Consider the following 26,278-nt stretch of genomic DNA (forward strand, 5'->3'; position numbering starts at 1 on the left):
GTAGTTGGGTGTGCTAATTACAGATGGGCTGTGTACAGGTACAGTTATCGGTAAGCTGCTCTGACAGCTGATGCTTTAAGTTAGTGAGGGAGATATAAGACTCCAGCTTCAATGATTTTGCAATTTGTTCCAGTCATTGGCAGCGGAGAACTGGAAGGAAAGGTGGCCAAAGTAAGTGTTGACCAGTGAAATATACCTGCTGGAGTGCGTGCTACGGGTGGGTGTTGCTATGGTGACCAGTGAGTTGAGATAAAGCGGGGCTTTACCTAGCAAAGACTTATAGATGACCTGGAGCCAGTGGGTTTGGCAACGGATATGTAGTGAGGGCTAGCCAACGAGAGCCTACAGGTCGCAGTGGTGGGTAGTATATGGGGCTTAGGTGACAAAACGGATGGCACTGTGATAGACTACATCCAGTTTGCTGAGTAGAGTGTTGGAGGCTGTTTTGTAAATGATATCGCCGAAGTCAAGGATCGGTAGGATAGTCAGTTTTACGAGGGTGAGTGAAGGAGGCATGAGTGAAGGAGGCTTTGTTGCGAAATAGGAAGCTGATTATAGATTTAATTTTGGATTAGAGATGGTTAATGTGAGTCTGGAAGGAGAGTTTACAGTCTAACCAGACACCCAGGTATTTGTAGTCCACATATTCTATATCACAACCGTCCAGAGTAGTGATGTAGTCGGGCGGGCGGGTGCAGGCAACAATCAGTTGAAGAGCATGCATTTAGTTTTTCTAGCATTTAAAAGCAGTTGGAGGCCACGGAAGGAGTGTTTTATGGCTTTGAAGCTCGTTTGGAGGTTTGTTAACACAGTGTCCAAAGAAGGGCCAGATGTATACCGAATGGTGTCGTCTGCGTAGAGGTGGATCAGAGAATCACCAGCAGCAAGAGCGACATCATTGATACATACAGAGAAAAGAGTCGGCCCAAGAATTGAACCCTTTGGCACCCCCATAGAGACTTCCAGAGGTCCGGACAACAGGCCCTCCGATTTGACACACTGAACTCTGTCTGAGAAGTAGTTGGTGAACCAGGTGAGGCAGTCATTTGAGATACCAAGGCTGTTGAATCTGCCGATAAGAATGCGATGATTGACAGAGTCAATAACCTTGGCCAGGTTGATGAAAGCGGCTGCACAGTACTGTCTTTTATCGATGGTGGTTATGATATCGTTTAGGACCTTGAGCGTGGCTGAGGTTCACCCGTGACCAGCTCGGAAACCAGATTGCAGTGGAGAAGGTACGGTGGGATTTGAAATGATCGGTGATCTGTTTGTTAACTTAGCTTTTGAAGATTTTAGAAAGGCAGGGCCAGATGGATATAGGTCTATAACAGTTTGGGTCTAGAGTGTCTCACCCTTTGAAGAGGGGGATGACCGCAGCAGCTTTCCAATCTTTGGGGATCTCAGACGATACGAAAGAGAGGTTGAACATGCTAGTAATAGGGGTTGCAACAATTTCAGCGGATCATTTTAGAAAGAGAGTGTCCAGATTGTCAAGCCTGGCCGAATTGTAGGGATCCAGATTTTGAAGCTCTTACAGAACATCAGCTGTCTGGATTTGGGTGAAGGAGAAGCAAGTTGCTGCAGGGGGTGCAGAGCTGTTGGCCGGGGGTTGGGGTAGCCAGTTGGAAAGCATGGCCAGCCATAGAAAAATGCTTATTGAAATGATCGATTGTCGTAGATTTATCAGTGTTGACAGTGTTTCCTAGCCTCAGAGCAGTGGGCAGCTGGGAGGAGGTGCTCTTATTCTCCATGGACTTTACAGTGTCCCAAAACTTTTTGGAATTAGTGCTACAGGATGCAAATTTCTGTCTGATAAAGCTAGTTTTAGCATTCCTAACTGACTGTGTATATTGGTTCCTGACTTCCCTGAAAAGTTGCATATCGCTGGGGCGATTCGATGCTAATGCAGAACACCAGAGGATGTTTTTGTGCTGTGTAGTACTTGTACTACATATGGGACACAGACAGACTGAAGGCTAGGGACCAGCTGGCTGTTTCTCTTGATGTCTTGTTTGTGACATCCCTGTGTTCCTCACTGTTAGAAGGCCAGGTATGCCTTTCAGGTGCCCCCCTACCTCAGTCCACACAACATCTGTATAGTGCACTTTTTTTGACAAAGCAAATACTATATCACTTTAGTATGTTTGTGTTTCAGCAACACAATAACACCAACGTTAAACACAGTAATTATCTTATTTTGTTTTATGATGCTCTAGTCTTTCATTGACTGTAGTGTTTAGTCTTCTTGGCCTCAGAAGTAGCTGTCAATTACTTCAATATTCTCTTTAAGACTTTAAAGACTCTTTGGACTCTGTTAACACAACAGTAAAGCAAACTGCATAAAGTGTACTGAGGCAGCGTTCCAGATAAGCTTTAAAAGCACAGCAGCATCCTCATCTTCAAGTCATGGAATTAACGGATTGGTGAAAAGCAATACATAATGACGTGATAAAAAGCCATTCTGTGTTTCCGTATTGTCCCTACGAGAAACATCTGTAAGAAGAGATGACAACTTGAAAATCACATTTTGTATACAGACATCCAAAGGCAACACAATAATTGCATAAGAAAAGTGGCTTAGCCTCATTCTCTGATAATTGTATCTGTGTCTAACACACACACACACACACACACACACACACACACACACACACACACACACACACACACACACACACACACACACACACACACACACACACATGCACGCATGCAGGCACACACACACACGCACACAGACACACACACACCCAAACACATACGGCACACACAGTGAGTGGATGAGATGAGCTTCCACTCTGCAGCGAATGAAAAGTGTTCCAAAGCCAGTTCTGCTCTGCCCTTGGAACCATGGATCAGGAAGTGACTGAAGAGCTTCTGTCCCAGTGTAGCTCTGTTACACTTGGCCTTGTCCCTAGTCACTGCCTGGATCAGAGAAGCTGCACTGCCATCATCCCAGAGCTGGCAGCAATAAGGCCAGGCTTAGAATGACAAATTGGTTGGGGGAGCTGATGATAGCAAGCCAAGAAAGATACTTTGAAGAGGAAACGGCGGACTGGTTTGTGACAAGCATGCAAATGATATGGCCAAGTGTATACATGTCTGAAGGCCCTGCAATGTGGAGTGATCCAGTCCCAAAGAAGAGGTGGCACAAGTCATTCTTGTCAAGACTAAACAGACTGAGGCGTTCAGATCAAAAGTATTGAATAAACAGAAGAATTAGAGCTTCTCTGTCTCGTCTCTTGTTGCCTGACCTGAATCTGAACAAAATAGAACTCAAAATAGTTAGTTTGACTTATAATAATAATATAATATAATATTCAAATCTATGTATGGATAGCTGTGTGAGTTGGCATTTTGGCAATGTGTAGGTCAGTGGTCACCAACCTTTTTTCTCAGTCAAGATCACTTCCTGAGTCAAAAATGCATGCCTGAGATCTACCGTTCTGATATTTTTTTTTTGCTTAACAAAAATGTAAGCCTATGCAACAATAACCAATTAAAAACAGTGCTGTAGCAATGAGGTTGTGCTGTAAGCTATAGGCCCAATACATTATCACCGCATATTGGCTTTGCTTGAATTTACCTGCCAATGCATTGTTGTTCGGGACATTTAAAAAAAAAAAAAAAATTCAACATTTGAGGTAGGCTATATGATCACACCGGTAATAGATCCATTGTTGTATTACTTGTGAGGCACAGCTGAGTGAGCACACAGTACATTTAAGTAATTTGCTTTTTATTTTAATGGGCTGATGGTGCCTGCGTCTGATGGTCAGTCTCAGCGGAGGGAGAGAGCAGCAGACTCAGGGTCCGTCTCTCAACATCCCTCCGCTCTCGCTTTCCTCCACTGACACTGACCATAAAGGGACAACGTCTTCCAGCTGATGGCGAAACTCGAGTCGCACCGCATTATTTCTGCCTCATGCACAAATTCATGTTGTTACTCCTATGAACAGAGAAAGTGAAATATTCCTCGATATTAAAAAAGACCGAAGTCACTAATAATAATAATAACAACGCCTACAGATACACTTTTCTACTCATTCATTACTGCTGCACTGCTTGTTGTAGCGCTGAGTGCAAATAGGAAGAACAAGCATTTTATGGCTTATAAAAGTGTTGAATACAATGTGTTGACAGTGCTGAGTAAGAACTTAAACATGAACTCACTCAAACAAACAGCAGTTATTTGCTGTATTTTTTTTTTACAGTCTCTCTCTAGTCATGGTTTTAAACGTTTTGAAATCTCACAGTATCAATTTTGTCGTAGTTTTCTTTTATGCCTGCTACGTTACTGCAGACTGGGTCATCTGAGCAATCTGATTGACCAGCGGTGGCATAGTGCACTTCATTTCCTCTCCAGGCCCACCGGGGAAGGCAGAGCTTGTACCTTCAGACACATGAAATGGCAACAGTTTGTTTACCCGGTGAAAACTGTTGGCTGCATTGGCTGCACCTACCAGCAACAGCCTGAGCTGCATTGGCTGCATTGGCTGCACCTACCACCAACAGCCTGAGCTGCATTGGCTGCATTGGCTGCACCTACCACCAACAGCCTGAGCTGCATTGGCTGCATTGGCTGCACCTACCACCAACAGCCTGAGCTGCATTGGCTGCATTGGCTGCACCTACCACCAACAGCCTGAGCTGCATTGGCTGCACCTACCACCAACAGCCTGAGCTGCATTGGCTGCATTGGCTGCACCTACCACCAACAGCCTGAGCTGCATTGGCTGCACCTACCACCAACAGCCTGAGCTGCATTGGCTGCACCTACCACCAACAGCCTGAGCTGCTTGGCTGCATTGGCTGCACCTACCACCAACAGCCTGAGCTGCATTGGCTGCACCTACCACCAACAGCCTGAGCTGCATTGGCTGCATTGGCTGCACCTACCACCAACAGCCTGAGCTGCATTGGCTGCATTGGCTGCACCTACCACCAACAGCCTGAGCGCATTGGCTGCATTGGCTGCACCCTACCACCAACGCCTGAGCTGCATTGGCTGCACCTACCACCACAGCCTGAGCTGCATTGGCTGCACCTACCACCAACAGCCTGAGCTGCATTGGCTGCACCTACCACCAACAGCCTGAGCTGCCTTGGCTGCACCTACCACCCAACAGCCTGAGCTATTGGCCTGCACCTACCACCAAAAGCCTGAGCTGCATTGGCTCCACCTACCACCAACAGCCTGAGCTGCATTGGCTGCACCTACCACCAACAGCCTGAGCTGCATTGGCTGCACCTACCACCAACAGCCTGAGCTGCATTGGCTGCACCTACCACCAACAGCCTGAGCTGCATTGGCTGCACCTACCACCAACAGCCTGAGCTGCATTGGCTGCACCTACCACCAACAGCCTGAGCTGCATTGGCTGCACCTACCACCAACAGCCTGAGCTGCATTGGCTGCACCTACCACCAACAGCCTGAGCTGCATTGGCTGCACCTACCACCAACAGCCTGAGCTGCATTGGCTGCACCTACCACCAACAGCCTGAGCTGCATTGGCTGCACCTACCACCAACAGCCTGAGACTAAGAAAAAAAAATAGGAACACAAAGGCTTTATCGTTGTTTTTTTTTACAGAAATGTTTGGCGATCGCCTAGTAATGCCTGGGAGATCGACAAGTTGATCACGATAAACCGGTTGGTGACCACTGGTGTAGGCCGATGATTGGATGTCTCCAAAAATAAGATCTGCAATTATGACTGACGCAATTTCAATGAGTTTTATCGACAGTTTCCAGAAATGTTTACATGAAGTTACTATCATTAGTTAAAAAATCTAAAAACTTTTAAACATGCATTATGTTATTCTAATCAAGTTTGTGTTGTTGTCAATCTGATGACCTATTGATTACAAATGTATAACTAAATTCTAACATACGCGCAATGTCCAAATTTGTTTCTCTCCCTGTTGATCAAATGCATGTATTTGCAGTGAATGCACTGAGATCCCTGACATCTTAACAATTAACATCCAAATAGAGAGATATGTCAGATGAATCATTATTCTTATTATATTCCATGAAAGCATTTACATAGACAGAAAATACTCCAAGCTAGTCACTTCGTATGAAATAAAAAGGAGCCTAACCTAGTGTACACATTCAATTCTGAATACCAAATGCTTCCTCAATAAAGCTAGCTAGCTAACAAGTTACTTTAGCAATGCGTTTTGAAGAAGAAGCTAGCGCTTCAATCTGTCCAACATTAGCTTGATACTGAGCCAGTCAATGAAATGATGTTGCAACCAACACGCACAACTGGTTGTGTGGTGGCCTGGTCCCAGCCAACAACAGAACCAATTTGTGCTTAAACTGCAGGCTATGCATCAAAGACTGCACCAACCACACAGAACCACTCATACCATCACAACTCCAAGAGAAACCCTAGCAAAGACTGGAAGCGGACTTGTTCACTCTGCTAGTAGTGAGTGGACTACTTCTCAAAGTATGTATAAATTGCAAACCTGTCACTAACAAATGTCTGCAGATGTTGTAATCCATCTGAAGTCCATTTTTTTGCCCACCATGTGGTACCCTGAGGCCATGGTTATAGATAACGGATCTCAGTTCCCCCGGAAGACCTTTTTCTGACTTTGCTGCCAAGTATGGATTTTGCCTTGTCACTGCTAGACCCATCAATCACAAACACAGCAGCGATCAGCTCAAGGGAAAAGGATAGAAAGAGTGAGGATCAGCAACAAGCGCCACAGAGTCAGCGACCTCAGCAGACTCCCACCTGGAAAACAGGTGTGGGTGACTGACTCAAAAGTCACAGGAACAGTGCTGAGGGGGGGAAACATGCAGCACCACGATCCTATATGGTGGAAGTTCCCCCACGGGTCTGTCCGCAAGAACAGACATGACCTCATCCATATGGATGAACCTGAGAATAACAACTCTAAAGCAGGAGAAGATTCAAGTGTCTACCGCTCCGACACACCTGGTCAACACCAACACACAAGGTCATCACGGCTGTATCTGCTACACACCTACCGCCATAAGGGCAGAATAATCCCTTGAGGTCTGTTGAGAGGAAGGCCCTTACCCTTAGCCCTTAGTGAGGAAGGCCCTTAGCCTTAGTTCTCTGAAAAGGGGAGATGTGATCTTATTCGCATATTGCATCCTGATTGGCCATATGCTAATGTGGGCCCATGGGAACAGGTCGTGAGGAAAGATTCTCCCTGTAATGTGAAGCAACGTCATGCTAGCAATAAATTAGCCTTCATAAAGCTGCACCGTTAGTAGCTATTTTACTCACATATAGACAAGTCTAACAGTAAATAGTATTTATTTATTATTAACAGTTGATTTTCTAGCAGGAAGTGAAAAACCAGAAGCCCATTTAAGGCAATATGGAGTAAACTGGACATTTGTTTTCCCTGATCTCTTTTAAGATACACCTAATAAATGAAAATAAGCACACTATGCATGTGTGTGCCAGTGTGTGTGTTGGTGTATGTGTGTGTGTGTGTGTGTGTGTGTGTGTGTGTGTGTGTGTGTGTGTGTGTGTGTGTGTGTGTGTGTGTGTGAGTGTGTGTGTGTGTGTGTGTGTGTGTGTGTGTGTGTGTGTGTGTGTGTGTGTGTGTGTGTGTGTGTGTGTGTGTGTCAGGACAGGGAGGGGCTGTCAAAAACTATACAAGATAAGAGAATGGTCACAAAATATGCCCTTCAGTAAACAAACCCGGGATCTTCAAATCCCAGGGTGGTGACGCTAACTATTACACTACAAACCATGTTATATAGATATGTCAACTTAACACTCTATTTAAATGGGACTGTCTGGTGATGTCAACAAACGTTCACTCCAAAATGTTTTTGTTCATTCACTCAGGACACATTGAATGTTTATTTCTCTTGCTTGGTAAAAAAACATTTTTTTACGTAATTGTCTAAAACAGTTGATTTGTTGAAAATAGTTTCATTTTATCACGTAGCTATCAAAATTAGCAAGCATGGAATTTTCTTTTGACTACGAACAGTTCTCGCAAGCAAGCAGTGATCATTATGATGTTGTTGTTGTTGTTTACCAGGATGCTTTGTGTGCAACACTGCTACTTTTTACTTGTGGATGGCGACTTCAGGTTTTCGGGAACACATTGAAAAGTAACTTGACACTGTGTTGATCAGTCAGCTCACATTTGGATTAGCAGACTGAATTAATTCATACAGTAATGGATATTATTTGCTCTGGATCTTCTAACAGCAATGTGTCTTTCTGTAACGGCCGTCGTATTGAGTAGACCAAGGTGCAGCGGGAAAATGTATACTCATCTTCTTATTTATCATAAAAGAAGGAAAAACCAAAAGAAACACGTATACAAAAACGAACGAACGAACGAACGAACGAACGACACTAAACAGTCCCGTCAGGTGCTACATACACTAAACAGGAAATAACTACCCACAATTCCCATTACCAAAACACCCCTATACACAGGACCTTCAATCAGAGGCAACGAGGAACAGCTGCCTACAATTGAAGGCCAAATCAATAAACTAAACATAGAACTAGAAAGACTAGACTAGAACATAGAAATATACTAACATAGAACATAAACATAAACCAAAACCCAGGAACACTCTAATCAAACACCCCTCTACAAAACACATAGCCCAACAATCCCCGAAACACTCTAAACAAATACCCCCTGCCACGTCCTGACCAAACTAATATAACAAATAACCCCTTTACTGGTCAGGACGTGAAACTTTCTGGTGTGTGCATATATTATAAATTAGCGGCGTGACAAAAGTTGCCAAAGTTTGGTGTATCTAACTGGCTATAAGAGCAGCCAAGTTGCCAAAGTTTGGTGTACCTAACTGGCTAAAATAGCAGCCAAGTAGCACCTGGTTTAAGAACTCTGATATTCTGCTGAAGAGATCTGAGCATTGTCAGAAATGCTACAAAAAGTTAGCACATCGTTGGTTTTTACAGGGCAGAAACGTGCACGTGAGAGCGGTAAATTGTGAATTTAATCAAAACTGTTGCACCTACAGACGTATTCAGTCCAAATGCATCTACGTCTAATGGCCACCTTAAGGACTCTGTAGTCTTGTTTAAATCCGACATCTAGAATTTGAGTGAGGTTTGAGCAAAAAAATGGTCTGACGACTCTAATGCTAACGACCCTGTCAAAAATCCCTCATAGTGGTTCTCAGTGATGGCTGGACGGAGAGTGACGAGAGGTGGGGAGGGTGTTGTGTACCTCCAATCAAGATGACTTTCACATTTCATTGACAATGGTGTCATATTGGCTTACAAATGGCGGTAGGGAGATTTAATTTAACACTGAGCTTCAACTATAATAGCTAGAACAAAAATGGCCGTCAAACACAGTGAGTGGTTGGTCTATTACTAACAAGCAGCGCCGTTTACGTTGTAATTACATTGTTTTCCTGAGCATACTGGCACCTTAGTCAAAGGCCAGCTTCTGAGTGCCTTAAGACTGTTTGTCATGGAAATTAGCCCTCCTCTGAGCCAAAACAATTATGGCAATGCATTGGCTATACTACAGGTCTGCCGTAAGCGTGGCATGGCATGTCAAAGTACAGGCAGAACGTCAGACAAACAGCCTTGTGTAGGAGGAAGTGATTGGTTCACACTGGTTTGAGTGGTTTGTGTTGACATTGCAGATGTTTCTGATGAGTTAGAACATCATATGATGTGCTTTATAATGCATTATATATAGTTCTTAAAGAGATATAAAACATTTTACTAACTTGGTTGCAACAAACACTTTCTCTTGTAATTATAATTGGTTTGCAGAAGAGCTCCTTTCCTTTAGTAAATGTAATATAGTTTTACTTTCATCTTATAGTTTTTTTTATCGCTTTGGTACTATTTTCACAAGTATCTGATACATTTTCATAACTCTTAGTAGAAAACTCTAAACTGGTCACACTGGTAACACAGCCAGTCTTTCATTAAAAACCTGTCATTGTGCATTCATTTGGACTGTAAACATCTCTCACTACACAACCATTGATCCAAAATCTAAGTTTATTGTGAAATGTAATGAGAACATTGGTTTAATCACCGAAAACACAACATAATGATATATTTTTCTCATTTAGTCGTTTTAACTACCAGTTAAGTTAATCCAATTGAAAACAATGCAAGATACATGTTTCAAATGGCCCTTAGAGTTGCTGAAAGTAATATGCTACAGTACTGTAGATTACAGCTTTCACTTTAGGCAATACACTTACATAAACCAACAAAATGTTCAGAAAATGTATAATTTCCATAATATCTATCCAATATGTAGTCAAAGGTGTGATCAATGAAGACATCCTCGACAATCTCTCATGCAAAAAATAAATAAATAAATAAAAACAGATATAATTGCAACATAGGTGTACTGTCTGTAATCAAGCATTTGGTCATAAATTCTCATCCACATCACAGTGAATGTCCTCATTGTACATGCACCATGGGGAAAACCTTTTGGCGTGGCGAATCCAAGCTTGACATTGGTCTGCATTGATGTCGTCGCATACCTCATCCGTGGCCAGAAAGAGAGTGGCACACTCACGGGGACGGCAATTGTACACCTTCCATCTCCATGCTGAAAACAAATCCTCAATAGGGCTGAGGAAAGAAGAGTATGGGGGTAGGTATAGGGTCACGAATCAGCGACAGGGCCTGAAACCATGGCTGAACCACCTCTGCACGGTGGAAACCTGACATTGACCCACACAATGACCGCTTCAACTTGACAGGCCTGCTCAATTTAATTTAATTGAGAAACATAATGAGGTGTGCAGCGTTGTAGGATCCAAGTAATGGCCTAAGTCCTACGACACCATGTTCAGAGATACATTGTATTAGGATAGTATTCAGATCCCTTGAATCTTTCCACTTTTTTACATTAAAGCCTTATTCTTAAATGGATTAAAACATTTTTTTCATCAATCTACACGCAGTACCCCATAATGACAAAAAGAAAAAAGGTTTTAGACTTTTTGCTATTTGTTAAATATTATTTACATAAGTATGCAGACCCTTTGCTATGAGACTTGAAACTGAGCTCAGGTGCATCCTGTTTCTATTGATCATCCTTGAGATGTTTCTAAAACTTGATTAGAGCCAACCTGTGGTACATTCGATTGATTGGACATCATTTGGAAAGGCACATACCTGTCTATACTGTATAAGGTCCCAGAATTGACAGTGCATGTCAGAGCAAAAACCAAGCCATGAGGTCGAAGGAATTGTCCGTAGAGCTCAGAGACAGGATTGTGTCGAGGCACAGATCTGGGGAAGGGTACCAATAAATGTCTGCAGCATTGAAGGTCCACAAGAACACAGGGGCCTCCATCATTCTTAAATGGAAGAAGTTTGGACCATCAAGACTCTTCCTAGAGCTGGCCTCCCGGCCAAACTGAGAAATCGGGGGAAAAGGGCCTTGGTCAGGGAGGTGACCAAGAACCCGATGACAAAGCTCCAGAGATCCTCTGAGGAGATGGGAGAACCTTCCAGAAGGACAAGCATCTACGCAGCACTCCACCAATCATGGCTTTATGGCAGAGTGGTTCAGAGAGATCCTTGATGAAAACCTGCTCTTTATTTGTACATTTTTCTACATTGTAGAATAATAGTGAAATCATCAAAACTATGAAATAACACATATGTAATCATATAGTAACCAAAAAAGTGTTAAACAAATACAAATACATTTTAGATGTTAGATTCTGCAAGTTAGCCACCCTTTGGCTACTTTGTAAGGATGACCCAGAGTTACCTCTGCTGCAGAAGTTAAGTTCATTAGAGTTACCAGCCTCAGAAATTGCAGCCCAAATAAATGCTTCATAAAGTTCAAGTAACAGACACCTCTCAAAATCAACTGTTGAGAGGAGACTGAGTGAATCAGCATTCTGCAGTGATACGGTCGAATTGCTGCAAACAAACCACGACTGAAGGACACAAATAACGAAGTAGAGACTTGCATGGGCCAAGAAACACGAGAAATTGACATTAGAACGGTGGAAATCTGTCCTTTGGACTGATGAGTCCTAATTTCAGATTTTTGGTTCCAACCACAATGTCTTTGTGAGACACAGAGTAGGTGAACGGATTATCTCTACATGTGTGGTTCCCACCGTGAAGCATGGAGGAGGAGGTGTGATGGTGTGGGGGTGCTTTGCTGGTGACACAGTCTGTGAGTTATTTAGAATTCAAGGCACACTTAACCAGCATGGCTACACAGCATTATGCAGTGATATGCCATCCCTTCTGGTTTGTGTTTAGTTGGAGTATCATTTGTTTCAACATGACAATGACCCAACACCTCCAGGCTGTGTAAGGGCTATTTGACAAAGAAGTAGAGTGATGAGTGCTGCATCAGATGACCTGGCCTCCACAATCACCTTACCTCAACCCAATTGAGATGGTTTGGGATGAGTTAGACCGTAGAGTGAAGGAAAAGCAGCCAACAAGTGCTCAGCATATGTGGGAACTCCTTCAAGACTGTTGGAAAGCATTCCAGGTGAAGCTGGTTGAGAGAATGTCAAGAGTGTGCAAAGCTGTCATCATGGCAAAGGGTGGCTACTTTGAAGAATCTAAAATATAAAGTACAGTGAGTGAAAAAAGTATTTGATCCCCTGCTGATTTTGTACATTTGCCCACTGACAAAGAAATGATCAGTCTATAATTTTAACTGTAGGTTTATTTGAGCAGTGGGAGACAGAATAACAACAAAGAAATGCAGAAAAACTCATGTCAGAAATGTTATAAATTGATTTGCATTTTAATGAGGGAAATAAGTATTTGACCCCCTCTCAATCAGAAAGATTTCTGGCTCCCAGGTGTCTTTTATACAGGTAACGAGCTGAGATTAGGAGCACACTCTTAAAGGGAGTGCTCCTAATCTCAGCTTGTTACCTGTATAAAAGACACCTGTCCACAGAAGCAATCAATCAATCAGATTCCAAACTCTCCACCATGGCCAAGACCAAAGAGCTCTCCAAGGATGTCAGCGACAAGATTGTAGACCTACACAAGGCTGGAATGGACTACAAGACCATCGCCAAGCAGCTTGGTGAGAAGGTGACAAGATTGGGGTGAGATTATTCGCAAATGGAAGAAACACAAAAGAATTGTCAATCTCCCTCGGCCTGGGGCTCCATGCAAGATCTCACCTCTTGGAGTTGCAATGATCATGAGAACGGTGAGAAATCAGCCCAGAACTACACGGGAGGATCTTGTCAATGATCTCAAGGCAGCTGGGACCATAGTCACCAAGAAAACAATTGGTAACACACTACGCCGTGAAGGACTGAAATCCTGCAGTGCCAACAAGGTCCCCCTGCTCAGAAAGCACATATACATGCCCGTCTGAAGTTTGCCAATGAACATCTGAATGATTCAGAGGACAACTGGGTAAAAGTGTTGTGGTCAGATGAGACCAAAATGGAGCTCTTTGGCATCAACTCAACTCGCCGTGTTTGGAGGAGGAGGAATGCTGCCTATGACCCCAAGAACACCATCCCCACCGTTAAACATGGAGGTGGAAAAATTATGCTTTGGGGGTATTTTTCTGCTAAGGGGACAGGACAACTTCACCGTATTAAAGGGACGATGGACGGGGCCATGTACCGTCAAATATTGGGTGAGAACCTCCTTCCCTCAGCCAGGGCATTGAAAATGGGTCGTGGATGGGTATTCCAGCATGACAATGACCCAAAACACACGACCAAGGCAACAAAGGAGTTGCTCAAGAAGGACGACATTAAGGTCCTTGAGTGGCCTAGCCAGTCTCCAGACCTTAATCACATAGAAAATCTGTGGAGGGACCTGAAGGTTCAAGTTGCCAAACGTCAGCCTCGAAACCTTAATGACTTGGAGAAGATCTGCAAAGAGGAGTGGGACAAAATCCCTCCTGAGATGTGTGCAAACCTGGTGCTCAACTACAAGAAACGTCTGACCTCTGTGATTGCCAACAAGGGTTTTGCCACCAAGTACTAAGTCATGTTTTGCAGAGGGGTCAAATATTTATTTCCCTCGTTAAAATGCAAATCATTTCATAACATTTTTGACATGCGTTTTTCTGGATTTTTTTGTTGTTGTTCTGCCTCTCACTGTTCAAATAAACCTACCGTTAAAATTATAGACTGATCATTTCTTTGTCAGTGGGCAAACATGCAAAATCCGCAGGGGATCAAATACTTTTTTCCCTCACTGTATATTTTGATTTGTTTAACACTTTTTTTGGTTAATACATGATTCCATATGTGTTACTTCATAGTTTTGACGTCTTCACTATTATTCTACAATGTAGAAAATAGTACAAATCAAGAAATACCTTTGAATGAGTAGGTGTGTCCAAACTATATATATATATATATATATATATATATATATATATATATATATATATATATATATATATATATACAGTACCAGTCAAAAGTTTGGACACACCTATATATATATATATATATATATATATATATATATATATATATATATATATATATAGTACCAGTCAATTCAGTAGATATATATATATACTGTATGTAATTTAGATGTTTATACTTTACAAACACACATTTTGTTTATGTTGTTCTCAAAATCCATATATAGTAGTTAAAGAAGTTTAAAATCTGTAGGTTTACAAAACGGTTAAGTGATTAACCATTAAGCAAAGTTGGTTTAAGTGATGTATCGAATGTATTTAAACAAATGAGAAGAGAATCATATGAAAATGACTGTCAGCATTTCATTGTGAATGCAATTCATTTATATACACCTTTTCTATTGTAATATTGACTGCATGTTTGTCTATTCCATTTGTAACTCTGTGTTGTTGTTTGTGTCACACTGCTTTGCTTTATCTTGGCCAGGTCACAGTTGTAAATGAGAACTTGTTCTCAACTAGCCTAACTGGTTAAATAAAGGTGAAATAAAAAAAAGATAAAAAATATAAAAGGTTTTTCTAGATGAAACACTGATTAGGTTTGGTGAAAAGTTATTGTGTGATTTTATGTGTTGTACTGTACTTAGGCAATTGAAAATATGCTTCAAGTTTTGAAAAAACAGGCTTTTTGAATATCTGTTTTGAGTTTTGTACTAAGAGTTGTGCAATTTTACCACATACTTGTGAATATTTTACCAAAGTGATACCAAAAAGAAACTATGCACATTTATTTTATGTATTTTTTTTATTTAACCTTTCTTTAACCAGGCAAGTCAGTTAAGAACAAACTCTTATTTGCAATGACGGCCTACCCCGGCCAAACCCAGACAACGAGGGGCCACCCTATGGGACTCCCAATCACAGCCAGATGTGATGCATCCTGGATTTGAACCAGGTACTGTAGTGACGCCTCTTGCACTGAGTTGCAGTGTCTTAGACCACTGCGCACTAAATACTAAACACAAATGGAAAATAGTAAAACCCTTGGAGGGAAGTGCAGTAATGCTTGGTGCCGCGGCAGCCTGTCTGTCTGTGAGTCTGTGTGTTTCACTGTTTGACTGACAGAGTCTATCTAAAAACATGGCAGGTAGATACTTTGACTGCCTTCTACATTTTTTTGCCATTAAAATGATATTCAATTAGGCTTTGATGGCTTTTTGCCTGAAACCACGCCTCTATAATGATTTCAGGTAGAACATTCAAATTGAAATATTTTATTGCCTTGGAGCCCCATCAAAATAATTGTTTTGATGTGTCCTGTTTTTTATTTGGCACTGACATTAATTGGAAACGATCCTAGCCAGGGAAAAGTATGTTTTGTAGGTATGTTGACTGAAATGAGCTAAAGTCCCTTGGCTTGATATTATGGAATTTGAGTCCAACATCAGGCTAGCAGAAAGTCAGTCAGTGGTTTTGGGGAGAAAGTGTTTCTATGTACAATGTTGTCACTTTGATTGTGTGTCCAATGTAGTAGCTGCATAATAATACAGGGGGATAATGATCAGGTTGGGGGAGGATGTTGTTGAAACACAGCCAGCCTCTCAATTTCTATGGAAAACCTTCTATTATTGTTCACTGAATGCTTTTCCATCTGGGACGTTTGTATCCTTCCCTCAAATTGATATAAAAAAATACAAATACATAAAAAAAAAATAGTAGAGTAATTATCCTATATACAGTAACTACTGCTGTACACACACAACCGTTAAATTCATATACTGTCCATACTATCTTTGCACACCATTCTATATAACTATTTCTGTACACATCTTTTCTATTCATATGCTGTCCATACTGTCTGTTCAGGACTCTGACATTGCTCGTTCTGATATTTCTATATTTCTTCATTTCTTTTCTTTTTCCTGTTTAGATGTATCTGTATTGTGTTGTATTGTGACAAATAACATTGGATTTGATTTGAAATAGGTAGAGTAAAGAACAAGTACATAATTTATTACTGATAAATCCTATATCATTTAGTACTGCTAAATCCTACATAATTTAGTACTGCTAAATGCTATATCATTAAGTACTGATAAATCTTATATCATTTAGTATTAATAAGTCCTATATAATGAAGTACTGCTAAATCGTATACCATTTAGCACTGATAAATCCTATATAATTTAGTACTGATAAATCATATATAATTTATTACTGATAAGTGATATATCATTAAGTACTGATAAATCCTATATCATTTAGTACTGATAAATCCTACATATGTTAGTACTGATAAATCCTATATAATTTAGTACTGATAAATCCTATATGATTTACTAATGATAAATCCTATATAATTTAGTGCTGATAAATCATATTTTGTTTAGTACTGATAAATCCTATATCATTTAGTACTGATAAATCCTATATCATTAAGTACTAATAAATGCTATCTCATTTCGTAATGATTATTCCTATATCATTAAGAATTGATAAATCCTATGTCATTTAGTTCTGATAAATGCTATCTCATTTAATAATGATAATTCCTATATCATTGAGTACTGACAAATCCTATATCATGTAACACTGATACATTCTACATCCTTTAGTACTGATAAACCCTATATCATTTAGTACTGATTAATCCTATATCATTAAGTACTGATACATTCTATATAATTTAGTACTTATAAATCCTATATCATTTAGTACTGATAAATCTATATTATTTAGTACTGGTAAATCCTATATCATTTAGTACTGATAAATACTATATCTTTAAGTACTGATACATCCTATATAGTTTAGTACTGATAAATTGTATATAATTTAGTACTGATACATCCTATATAATTTAGTGCTGATTAACCCTAGATGAAAAGAAGCCAATTCCAAGAGTTTATACTGGACAGTCAGACAGGCATAAAGCTGTGGTACACAACACTCTACAGTACTGCATCAAATAGGGTACATCTGGTATTTCAGGAATTCAATGCTGGTGAATCCCTTCATCGTAACAGACAAATGTTCCAAATACATATATATTTTTTTTGTTCGTTTGTTTATATGCACTACCTGTCAGCGGGTAATGTCACGGTGTACAGTTCCACCAGAAGTGGAATCCATACAAAGGTTTTTTTTTTTTTCTTCCTACTTCAGATCAAAAACATTGAAGTCACATGATCAAAGCCATTGGATAATCCTGGAACTACTGCGTTGCTTTAATCCCAGTGAGAGAAACAATGTACCACGGTAAACAAAACAAAAAAATATCAGGAACAAGTCAATGGAACTGCAGTTGACTAAATGTAGCAACAACAAGACACTTTGTAGTGGATAGCAAGGAAGTTAGCTGACTGGATAAAGCATCTCATTGTAAGTGTGGAGAATGCCAGTGGTGCCCAATGGCCCCCACTCACCCAACATACCAATGTCGTCCCCCCGCCCCCAAAAAAAGCCCCTATCTGCTCGACACTGGGAGTGAATGGTGCTCTTGTTCTCAGATTTATAGGGCGTCCGCCTTGAATGTGAACCGCATGGTTCATATCCTGCATGTGCTATGACGGCGTTAGGGAAGAAAAGATAATGTAGCTCATTAAGGTAGCTATTTTGCTCGCTTGCTTCAGAATGAAGGGTGTGGGTGGTAGCTCTTCTTTACCTAGTTATTTTCTGTTGCTAATTTTTAAACGCAGCAAAGTCTTACCACAACTCTTTTAAACTCAGATTTCTGATCATGCAACATTTTGCTCACAATTAAAAAAATTATTTCTAAAATAATTTCTAAAATTCCCAGCGTTTTTTCTCATTTGTATCATCACAGTTACAACGACCGTCTTTGCTCTGGATGAGACCAAAACATCAATATGTGGTTGGTGTAATCCAAGGACCTTTACTATGCTTGTCGATAATGTGATGCACTCCCTATCAGATCTACCAGTGTACCAGACCAGAGGTGGATTTGTAGGATAGACAGTCAGAAGGTTAATTATACGGTATTACATTGACATTGACTTAAATCTCATAACCATTGTGGTCAGATTTCAGATAATGAAAACACATAACACAGAGTTCATTTTAACACTCAGAGATTGATTCACAGATAGTTGCATTGCGTCTAGTTTATTGATGAAATAAATATTCATGGATGAGATATACATTCATTACATGTAGGGTACATCCCAAATGACACCGTTTTCCCTATGTAGTGCACTACTTTTGGCCGAAGCCCAATAGGGCCCCAGTCAAATGAGAGCACTTTGTAAGAAACGGGGGTGCCATTTGGAATGTCTGATAAAGCTTCTCTGACAGCTGTAATAAAATGAACATGATTTCTATGAACACTATTGTTTTGTTCTGCTAAGAGAATGCCGTGATTTGAATGCTGTTAATCCTGTTAAAATATATAGGCACGCTCATTACAGACCCATGAAATCCCTTCTGTGTGTGTGTGTGTGTGTGTGTGTGTGTGTGTGTGTGTGTGTGTGTGTGTGTGTGTGTGTGTGTGTGTGTGTGTGTGTGTGTGTGTGTGTGTGTGTGTGTGTGTGTGTGTGTGTGTGTGTGTGTGAAGAAAGGGAAACAGCTGTGGATTATCAATGCTAGCTATCCAACTCAAACAGCCCACTCACTTTGTTAGGAAGTCAAATATTGAACACCATCCACAGTTTTACATCTATGTATTTATTTATTAATTTAAAAAAATCTCCCTTTTTCTCCCCAATTGAATGATATCCAGTTGGTAGTTACAGTCTTGTCCCATTGCTGAAACTCATGATATCCAATTGGTAGTTACAGTCTTGTCTCATCGCTGCAACTCCTGTACGGACACGGGAGAGGCGAAGGTCAAGAGCCGTACGTCCTCTGAAACACGACCCAGCCAAGCCACACTGCTTCTTGACACACTACTGCTCACTTAACCCGGAAGCCAGCCGCACCAATGTGTCAGAGGACACACTGTACAACTGGCGACCGTGTCAGCATGCATGCGCCCGGCCCGTCACAGGAGTCGCTAGAGCGCGATGGGACAAAGACTTCCCAGCCGGCCAAACCCTCCTCTAAGCCGGACGACGCTGGGCCAATTGTGCGCCACCTCATGGGTTTCCCGGTCACGGCTGGCTGCGACACAGCCCGGGATCGAACCCGGATCTGTAATGACGTCTTTAGAACTGCGATGCAGCACCTTAGACCGCACAGAGTGTTTCTAGAAATGTATTTGTCTTTGAATTGTCCATTAGCCTACTCTGTTTTGATCTACACCTCTTATCTAAATCGACATTCTCTGTTTAATAAATACATGTATTGTGCTTTTCAAGGTACCCAAGTGACGGGGAGACTACAGTAGAGGAGACTACAGTAGAGGAGACTACAGTAGAGGAGACTACAGTAGAGGAGACTGCAGTAGGATAGACTACAGTAGAGGAGACTACAGTAGAGGAGACTGCAGTAGGATAGACTACAGTAGAGGAGACTACAGTAGATGAGACTACAGTAGGAGAGACTACAGTAGGGGAGACTACAGTAGAGGAGACTACAGTAGATGAGACTACAGTAGGGGAGACTACAGTAGATGAGACTACAGTAGGGGAGACTACAGTAGATGAGACTACAGTAGGATAGACTACAGTAGGGGAGACTACAGTAGAGGAGACTACAGTAGGATTGACTACAGTAGAGGAGACTACAGTAGAGGAGACTACAGTAGGAGAGACTAAAGTTGGAGAGACTACAGTAGAGGAGACTACAGTAGAGGAGACTACAGTAGAGGAGACTGCAGTAGGATAGACTACAGTAGAGGAGACTACAGTAGAGGAGACTAGAGTAGGAGAGAGTAGAGGGAACTACAGTAGAGGAGACTACAGTAGGGGAGACTACAGTAGATGAGACTACAGTAGGAGAGACTAAAGTAGGAGAGACTACAGTAGAGGAGACAACAGTAGAAAAGACTACAGTAGGGGAGAGTAGTGTAGACTACAGTAGGAGAGACTACAGTAGGGGAGACTACAGTAGAGGAGACTACAGTAGGAGAGACTAAAGTAGGAGAGACTACAGTAGAGGAGACAACAGTAGAAAAGACTACAGTAAGGGAGACTAGAGTAGGGGAGACTAGAGTAGTGTAGACTACAGTAGGAGAGACTACAGTAGGGGAGACTACAGTAGGAACGACTATAGTAGGGGAGACTACAGCAGAGGATATTATAGTAGAGGAGACTACAGTAGGAGAGACTATAGTAGGGGAGACTACAGTAGGGGAGACTACAGTAGTGTAGACTACAGTAAGGGGGACTACAGTAGTGTGGAGTACAGTAAGGGAGACTACAGCAGTGTAGACTACAGTAGGGGAGACTACAGTAGTGTAGACTACAGTAGAGGAGACTACAGTAGATGAGACTACAGCAGAGGAGACTAGGAGACTACAGTAGGAGAGACTACAGTAGAGGAGACTTCAGTAGAGGAAACTACAGTAGAGGAGACTAAAGTAGTTTATTTAAAGGATTGAAGTCCAAAATTTTCTAAAAACATGTTTTTGAATAAGGCTGTAACGTAACAAAATGTGGGAAAAAGTCAAGGGGTTCGAATGCACTGTACATTGCAGATCTAGGATCGTTTTGAGTGCCACTGTCATCCCAGCATAATGTAGTGCTTCCAGTGTTTCCACCCACTGTGAAAAGCTAAGACTCTCATGAACATGCATCTAATCTGTTTTGCTCTACGACGCTCACAACAAGAGTCATTAAAAGGTAAGGGTTTTTCTGCAAAGAAGATCTTAGGAAATCCCACATCGTAGTATAATAATAGTATAATAATGTCACGTAGTTGCTGTCACAAACTCTACACAGTTATCACAGACTAGTTCAGTATTCATTTCCCACTGAGCAAACAATTTATGTACTTACAGCATTCTTATAAATTCATTTTTAATAAGGTTTTTGATTGGTGGACAATTTTTTCTTGATTGAAATTTGTCAATAAAACTTGTGAATGCAACTGTTTATTTGAAATAATTTTGTATACTACTTGTCCTGAAAAGAACATGGTAAAACACTTAAATGTGATGCTAAATATGAGGGCAGAGCAAGCAGATGAATGAAAATAGTGAATTTGAGATTTTTCGCTGTGGGAATCCCTCATGCTTAATAATTGGGACTACCCATTGTGCTGGAGTGTATCCTCCATCCTTAAAAGGGATTGGGTGTGCTTTGGAGACGGCTCAGCATAGGAGACAGTACTCAGTGTCTCCATGCACCTGTGGAAAAGCTGACATTTCAAAGTGTTCCCCTTTTTATACTGTGGCATATTCAGTCAGTAGTAAGTTTCTACACTGACGGCTGAGAGATTAGAGCAGTGTTTAGCCCGTTGCTAAAGTGGCTAGGGAAATGGGGGGGGGGGGGGGTGTTCTCACAAGGAAGGGACAGGGTGGAATCTTGTGCAAAAAGTTTCTAAGACTGTTGCCCGTTTCCATGAGAGCCTGAGTCCTCTAAAGTGAAAGTGTGTCACTTTTAACGCTCCATAATAACATACCGTAGCTGATATCTAGTTATTATTGTGACTTGTTTGGTATTCTATTAATGTTGGAGGAAGAAATGGCTCTCAAACCGAATTCAGACGCTGACAAGTAGGAAACGTTTAATCAGAGGGGACTAACGTCTTATTTTTACACATTACTTTCTCACCCTACTGTAATTTCACTCTCTCTCGAGGAGGTCCATTATCATGTGACGATGTGTCTTCCTGTGCAATGCATATTGTGAACAGAACAATAATAGTATCAGCTTAAAGGCATTAGGCACTGATGACGGGCACTTTCTGGGCTTAGATTTGCCCGAACTAGCAGACAGGGTCATTGAAAAGGGTTGCTGACGTCAACCTACGTACACAGTGGATTGTAGTTGACCTTTGCAACAGGAAAGCCTATGTGTGTTGGTTTATGAACTGTAAGCACTGCTCAGGTTACAGTTTATATATAACATCATATTGTTTGGACTAAATTCATTAAATAAGTGAAAACTAAATAACTTGAAAATGGAATACTAGCGGAAAGCACGTGTTCAAGAATTGAACATTTCGAACTTAATGAGTTAATCAAGTCATGCTCATCATACCCTCATCCCCCCAAAAAACCACACACACACACACACACACACACACACACACACACACACACACACACACACAGCTTCCTCCCCATGCCTCCCAAAATTCTGTCATGTTTATATGAAAGTTCATTTCTCCTGATATAGTAACAGTTCCAGTATCTACTCTGTGGGGGGAAATTGTTTTGACTAATTCAGACAACCAAAGCTTGGCCATCGGCCCTTTAATATTACATGAGATGAGTGTTTACGCTGCTTGCTGCTGCAGTGCCAGTGAAGCTATCTAGCTGGGATTGTATATATGTGTGTGGGTGCTTGGGTGTTCTTTGTGTGTGTGTGTGTGTGTGTGTGTGTGTGTGTGTGTGTGTGTGTGTGTGTGTGTGTGTGTGTGTGTGTGTGTGTGTGTGTGTGTGTGTGTGTGTGTGTGTGTGTGAAGAAAGTGTAAGTGTGTGAGTGTGGTTCTCTCTCTTCTCTCTCTCTCCCTCACCCCTAGACTCTCTTTAAATTGTGATGAAACATAGATGTTGGTAGTCTGGGCAGTTCTGTGTCTCTTCTCTCCTGGTGATTCCATAAGGAAGACATTAATGGTGTCAGGGAGTATTAGGCGGTACCCCCGGTAACATAATTGAATATGAGGGGCTAATGGCTGACACCTACTTGGAATCAATGTGGTCTCCTGAAGTAGCTAGTTAAGGTTTCGGGGGGGGGGGGTCTGTGAAGCCCCTCTCCATTCCATGTGAGGCCTGTTCATTCCCCCTGTTATTAGTCATTGTTAGGCTCAAACATTCCCTGTTGCGCGTGAAAAGGAATACGTTTCCCTGGAAAAATTGTGTGTATGCAAACACTTGAGCGATCTCGGCATAATCACACAAACAGCAGGACCATCTGTTGTTGGCTTGACGACATATCTTAGCGGATTATTTTAATGCAGTTTTTTTTTTTGCATCTGAATGATGCATCGCTGTATTAGAAAGAAGACTGTAAGGTCATCTGACTGTAAGGTCTGTGTTGTAAGTAGTAGGTCCATATGTTATGTGAACTCATCTGACTGCTAAAGAAGGTTTGTAATTTTTCCAGAAAGCAAAAAAAGCAAAAAAGCAAAAAAAAATAAACGTTATAATACTCTGTGAAAGCAAATCAAGATTATATTTTCAAGATAAACATCTACAGCCAAGAGTGCAGTTTTATTCTTGAATTATGAAACGGCTAAAAACCTGCCTGTTGATGTAGTAGGGTCACATAAACTCTGTATGGTCCAGAGAATAACGGAGAGAAAATAAGCAGCATCTATGTTTGTCCCAAATGGCACACTGTTCTTAAAGGTCTTGGTCAAAAGAAGTGCACTATTAAGGAAAAAAGGGTGCCATTTGGGACGGACAACCTACTGTCACAAATGGTGTTGTGTTGGAAATGGCTTTCCACAGTAAGCATGTTTCTGATAATGTGCTTTTCTATCTTGTAGAATCAGGGCCAGACACCGGAAAAGTCCTTGAACTCAGACGCATCCACGTGTCCCCATAAGGTAAGCTCTCTCTAGACCTATACAGGATACAGTATATTACTCTATATACACCTGTACAGCATACATTATATTATAACAGTACACAGTATGTTATTCTATATAGACCAATACAGGTTACAGTATATTACTATAGGATACAGTATATTAGTATAGGATACAGTATATTACTCAAGGACACAGTATATTACTCTATATAGACCAATACAGGATACAGTATATTACTCTATATACACCTATACATTATACAGTATATTACTATAGGATACAGTATATTACTCTATATAAACCTATACAGGATACAGTATATTACTCAATATAGACCGATACAGGATACACTATATTACTCTAAATACAGTGAGGGAAAAAAGTATTTGATCCCCTGCTGATTTTGTACGTTTGCCCACTGACAAAGAAATGATCAGTCTATAACTTTAATGCTAGGTTTATTTGAACAGTGAGAGACAGAATAACAACAAACAAATCCAGAAAAACGCATGTCAAAAATGTTATAAAATGATTTGCATTTTAATGAGGGAAATAAGTATTTGACCCCTCTGCAAAACATGACTTAGTACTTGGTGGCAAAACCCTTGTTGGCAATCACAGAGGTCAGACGTTTCTTGTAGTTGGCAACCAGGTTTGCACACATCTCAGGAGGGATTTTGTCCCACTCCTCTTTGCAGATCTTCTCCAAGTCATTAAGGTTTCGAGGCTGACGTTTGGCAACTCGAACATTCAGCTCCCTCCACAGATTTTCTATGGGATTAAGGTCTGGAGACTGGCTAGGCCACTCAAGGACCTTAATGTGCTTCTTCTTGAGCCACTCCTTTGTTGCCTTGGCCGTGTGTTTTGGGTCATTGTCATGCTGGAATACCCATCCACGACCCATTTTCAATGCCCTGGCTGAGGGAAGGAGGTTCTCACCCAAGATTTGACGGTACATGGCCCCGTCCATCGTCCCTTGGATGTGGTGAAGTTGTCCTGTCCCCTTAGCAGAGAAACACCCCCAAAGCATAATGTTTTGACCTCCATGTTTGATGGTGGGGATGCTGTTCTTGGGGTCATAGGCAACATTCCTCCTCCTCCAAACACGGCGAGTTGAGTTGATGCCGAAGAGCTCCATTTTGGTCTCATCTGACCACAACACTTTCACCCAGTTGTCCTCTGAATCATTCAGATGTTCATTGGCGAACTTCAGACGGGCATGTATATGTGCTTTCTTGAGCAGGGGGACCTTGCTGGCGCTGCAGAATTTCAGTCCTTCACGGCGTAGTGTGTTACCAATTGTTTTCTTGGTGACTATGGTCCCAGCTGCCTTGAGATCATTGACAAGATCCCCCCGTGTAGTTCTGGGCTGATTCCTCACCGTTCTCATGATCATTGCAACTCCACGAGGGGAGATCTTGCATGGAGCCCCAGGCCGAGGGCGATTGACAGTTCTTTTGTCTTTCTTCCATTTGCGAATAATCGCACCAACTGTTGTCACCTTCTCACCAAGCTGCTTGGCCATGGTCTTGTAGCCCATTCCAGCCTTGTGTAGGTCTACAATCTTGTCGCTGACATCCTTGGAGAGCTCTTTCGTCTTGGCCATGGTGGAGCGTTTGGAATCTGATTGATTGATTGCTTCTGTGGACAGGTGTCTTTTATACAGGTAACAAGCTGAGATTAGGAGCACTCCCTTTAAGTGTGCTCCTAATCTCAGCTCGTTATCTGTATAAAAGACACCTGGGAGCCAGAAATCTTTTTGATTGAGAGGGGGTCTAATACTTATTTCCCTCATTAAAATGCAAATCATTTTATAACATTTTTGACATGTGTTTTTCTGGATTTGTTTGTTGTTATTCTGTCTCTCACTGTTCAAATAAACCTATCATTAAAGTTATAGACTGATCATTTCTTTGTCAGTGGGCAAACGTACAAAATCAGCAGGGGATCAAATACATTTTTCCCTCACTGTACACCTATACAGGATACAGTATATTACTCTGTATAGACCGATACAGGATAGAGTATATTATTATATATAACCATTTACAGGATACAGTATATTACTCTATATACACCTATACAGGATACAGTATATTACTCTGTTTACACCTATACAGGATACAGTATATTACTCTATATACACCTATACAGGATACAGTATATTACTCGGTGTACACTGATACAGGATACAGCATATTACTCTGTTTACACCTATACAGGAGAGGGTACACAACTCTGTATAAACCTATTCTGAATACAGAATGTTACTGTGTATGCACCTATAAAGTATACATTATA

General features: G+C 41.3%; 1 protein-coding gene across 1 annotated transcript in view; it reads left to right on the top strand.

The window, feature by feature from the left end:
* LOC115205748 (protocadherin-11 X-linked) overlaps window positions 1-26,278 on the top strand; it is a 332,013-nt gene that overhangs the window by 118,915 nt on the left and 186,820 nt on the right. Inside the window, exon 4 of the mRNA XM_029772033.1 lies at window positions 23,933-23,992. Within this exon, the coding sequence (XP_029627893.1) occupies window positions 23,933-23,992 (60 nt within the window). The remainder of the gene's footprint in view (window positions 1-23,932; window positions 23,993-26,278) is intronic.

The sequence above is a fragment of the Salmo trutta genome, chromosome 13 (assembly GCF_901001165.1).
Source record: "Salmo trutta chromosome 13, fSalTru1.1, whole genome shotgun sequence".
Classification (NCBI taxonomy): Eukaryota; Metazoa; Chordata; class Actinopteri; order Salmoniformes; family Salmonidae; genus Salmo; species Salmo trutta.